Source organism: Puntigrus tetrazona, chromosome 17 (assembly GCF_018831695.1).
Source record: "Puntigrus tetrazona isolate hp1 chromosome 17, ASM1883169v1, whole genome shotgun sequence".
NCBI classification, from domain to species: Eukaryota; Metazoa; Chordata; class Actinopteri; order Cypriniformes; family Cyprinidae; genus Puntigrus; species Puntigrus tetrazona.
Window position 1 is genome coordinate 165,344 of NC_056715.1, and position 3,951 is coordinate 169,294.

General features: G+C 43.4%; 1 protein-coding gene across 1 annotated transcript; it reads left to right on the forward strand.

The window, feature by feature from the left end:
* Positions 1–357: 357 nt before the first annotated feature.
* LOC122361962 (F-box only protein 33-like) lies at positions 358–3,945 on the forward strand. The gene is made up of 2 exons (XM_043263202.1): positions 358–1,054; positions 1,511–3,945. Exons 1-2 carry the CDS (start codon positions 358–360, stop codon positions 1,774–1,776), a joined length of 963 nt encoding a protein of 320 aa, XP_043119137.1. The 3' UTR covers positions 1,777–3,945.
* Positions 3,946–3,951: the final 6 nt, after the last annotated feature.

A 3,951-nucleotide genomic window follows, 5' to 3' on the forward strand; every position in this document is an offset into this window, starting at 1 on the left:
AAAAAAATTATATTTTTATTTATTTATTTAACACATTGAATTTTTCGCAGCCATTACTAATCTTGATCGTCACATGATCATTAAGAAATGATTCAATATGCTGATTTGATGGTCAGGAAAGATTTAATTTCATCAATTTCAAAAACAGTCTTTTAGTTTTATCAGGATCTTTTAATGAGTAAGTTCAGTAGAAAAATTTGTTGACCATGTAAAAGCCTTGATGATTTTTGATGAATTTAATGCATCCTTGCATCCTAGAGAAATATTTTCTTTGTGTGAATGTCTCATATAATCGTTACCTTGGTTTAACTTCTTTAAAAAAAAATGAACTTGATGCAAAGATTAATAATTATTTATATGTACTGTTCTTCATCCTTCTATTCTAGGATCCAGCAGCTCTTCGAAGAGTTCCTGTCCAACAGCAGGCAGTTGAAGTGGTTGTCCTCTGCGTTCATGCTTGGTGTGGTGACCCCCTGCTCTCTGGCCTCTCTCTCTAACCCCAGCACCAGCTCCCTCGAGCACCTCAGTCTGATCGACAACCAGCTGCCCAGCCTGATTTCTACCGTGGAACTGGAAAGGCTCACTAACCTGCGGTCTCTGTCGCTGGACTTCTGCGATTTCACCTCCGACATGTGCCGTCTCCTCGCCGGCGGTGACCGAGCGCCCCTCCACCGCCTCTCCCTCTTGCTCAACGGCGCCGCTTTGGACGTCAAGCCTTTGGATGGTACCACCACCGAGGACGACTGGAAAGCCCTGGTCCGTCGGAGCACCAACCTGCGTGTCTACATCATGGCGATGGATGTGTGCAGCCAGGACCTTCTGCGTGTGCTGAAGCCCAGCGTGCCCCTGGAGCGCATCCATCTGGACAGCTACAGCACCCTGGTGACGGATGGTGTCGTGGAGCTCATCTCGCAGCAGTACCACAAAACCCTGAGCCATTTCATCTTGATGAGAGATGACGCTGGGTTCCCAGACCTCAGCGTCAACCGCAACGAGGACCCGCTGGTTCTCCTCGCCTGGCGCTGTGTGCACCTCGCTGTCCTGATCATCCATGGTAAATGGAAATCTGTCGTTACACGTTTTAATTAATAATAAAATAATGTATGTCTGAGGGGAAAAAATAAGTGTGTTTCTATGTCTCTCTCTCTGTCTCTCTTTATCTCTTTCTCTGTCTGTATTATGTATTATCTATATTGTATTCATCTGAATGTGTAAATTGTCAAGGCAAAACGCGTGCAAATGATAACTTTAGCTATATGATGGTTAAAGAATAATGTTAATCAATAGACACAGCTGAAATTTGAAGTCATCCAGTAATTTTAATGTATTCATGCACCAATCTAAATTCTGGCAGCGTTTTCGGTACTAATGATGAATTTTGAATATTTGACGTATATAAAGTAGGTATACAGTAGGTTTTGTCCCATGTCTATAGAATCCGCGAGTCAATGAAGTGTACCTGTTTTACCATACTTGTTCTCTGGGTTAAATCGTTTCTCTTGCTCCACAGGCTACACCGTGTGGTCTCACAACCTGGTGGCCATCTCTCGCCTGCGTGGGTCCAACCTCAAAGTCCTGGAGGTGTCCGAAGAGAGCATCGACTTTGACCCGGACCAGTCGGTGTACATCGAGGGCGACCCCGTCCACAACCTGGTCAAGGAGGTGTCCCTGGGCTTGGGCCGTGTCTGGCATCCCTCCATAGACAACAGCGTGGTCCTGAACGAACCCACTCAGCACTTCCACCGCGAGATGCAGAGTTTCAGCGCGGGCATGTAGACGCACCAAGGGCCCGTTACCAAACGCCCTCTCTAACCCTGTGCTTGGTGATATTTCACTAAATGGGCCCTTCTCATTTTACACATTGTTTCTTTTTCTTTCATTGCTTTTTGATTTTGTTTGTTTATTCTTGTAGTGTGAATTTAATCCTTTATATGTGCTGTGTTTAATCAGTATTAGCTCTATATTTATATCTATATCTATATATCCTGCTTATTACTAGGAAAGTATAGTTGGGTATTGGTTTAGTAGCTAATTGAGTGAATGGTAGAGAGGGGCTTTTATACAGCTAGCTTACGAGTTGTACAGTGAGTTGTTCATTCTCTCGCTTTGTCTGTTTGTTGGTTTCCCCTTAGAAAGTGTGGAGTTACCTCAAACTATCAGTTGATCCTCCTTGGCTTCTGCAACGACGAAATCCCACGTTCACGTTGACCTTTTTATAGGGAGATTAGTCTTCCAGCCAAGGGACAGGACTGATCCACAGCAGTTACGACCCTTCCTCTTTGTTCCTCAATATGTAATTGTTATTCAGAAATGAGGATTGGTGGAAATAACGTGTCCGGGATGCAGATCCCGCTGGTTTTTCTCAACCTGGAAGTAGACGCACCTCTGCTGGTGAAACCAATCGTAGAGGTTTTCAGTCTGGTGTTTGACACCTGCATGCTGACCGCCCTGCAGCACAATATCTGGGCCCAGCCATAGGTGTTCTGTTCTTTTCTTGTTTTCTTTTGTGTGTGGTGTTGTTTTAAGAAGTCCTTCCCGTCTGTCTCAGGTAGGCAAAAATTATGACAAGGAAGATGAAGATGAAGGTTAAGATATTTTGGTAAGAGTGAAAACAATCAGCTGTTCCGTCAGTTTTAATTGTTCTTCTTGAGTCACAGTTGCCTTGAACTCCCCCTTACTATTTCATAATCAATGTGATTTTGGCCTTGGACTCAGTCGGTTCGGAGTTAGCGTCTTCGTAATTCCCTACCGAAGTGCATCTACTAAATTGCGCCAAACGCACTCCGAACAGATTGAATCCAGGTCGTGGCATTTCATCTGTAAAGCATTAGATGGCGGGAGACAGACGTTTGCTTGTTCCATATCTCAGGATTCCTGCACTTGCGGTACTTTTCCAGCCGAAAGCTTTTGTTGAAGCTTCGTTCAGAGGGTTGGCGTGCTCGATGGGCAAGACTTTGTAGTGTTTTTGGAGGAAAGAGAGCTCTTCCAAAAGAATGCGCTTTAGAAGTTGCTGGTTTTATTTTTCTTCCTGTGTCTAATTTCCCTAGTTTAGCAATTGAAGTTCTCAGTGTGTTGTTTGCTTTTACATATATTGTCTGTTTGCTCTACTTTTTTTTTTTTTTTTAAGAAAATCATAGTCGAAGGAGGTCGAGGTTGCTTGCGTAGCTGAAAAAGTGAATGTCAAACTAAGCCTTCTTGAAAGCGGCAGCGTTTTTGCTCTGCAGAATCCCCTCTTTCATGAGCATATCTTTATTTTGCCGTGCTCGAATAATGAAGTGAATTGTCGAAGAGCGGAGTACTTTTTTAAAACCGTTAAGTTGCCTCGCTATCCGTTACTCTGTCAGGCCTCAGAACTTCCTGTTATTTGGCGGTATCGACTACCTGAAGCCAAGCCAGGTTTGAAGCCATCGCCCCAATCTTCCTGGAAGATCTGCGCTTATGACAAAAACAACGTACAGCCAAAGCAAACCTTCGCAGCATGAAAACCATCTTTATATGCAAGCTTATCAAGTGAGGGGTGACCTAGCAATTTAGCCTACGATCTTGTCTGGATTTGTGGTCCAAAAAAGGTTTGAAGCAGTTAACCAATGAGGTCGAACAACTCTTGGCACGTGCACAAAGGGTTGATGTAATTCGACGTTTTTTAAGTGCGAAGCAGAGATCCAGCTTGACTAAATATTGACAAGTTTACAACCTATTGTGGTACCCATGTCAACATTGGTGAAAACGGCAGATTTTCGTGGTTGGTGGCACAGAACGCAAAAAGGGTCGATGTGGTTTAAAATCTGTTAAATTCACTCCCTTTTTGGATAAACCACAGATTAAAATGCTGTTTTCAGGTGCGTTGACATAGGTGCCAAACATGCTGTAATGAATATGTCGGAATGCTCTTAAACGTGTGCCAGGATTCTGTGTGGTTGTTTTTTTTTTTTGTTTGTTTTTTTTTTTTTT

What these genes read in the sequence shown, in the direction of transcription:
- LOC122361962 (XM_043263202.1), top strand. Translation starts at nt 358, where the DNA reads ATGTACTGTTCTTCATCCTTCTATTCTAGGATCCAGCAGCTCTTCGAA. An exon ending in CGCTGTCCTGATCATCCATG is followed by an intron (nt 1,055 to 1,510) that starts GTAAATGGAAAT and finishes CTTGCTCCACAG; the next exon opens with GCTACACCGTGTGGTCTCAC.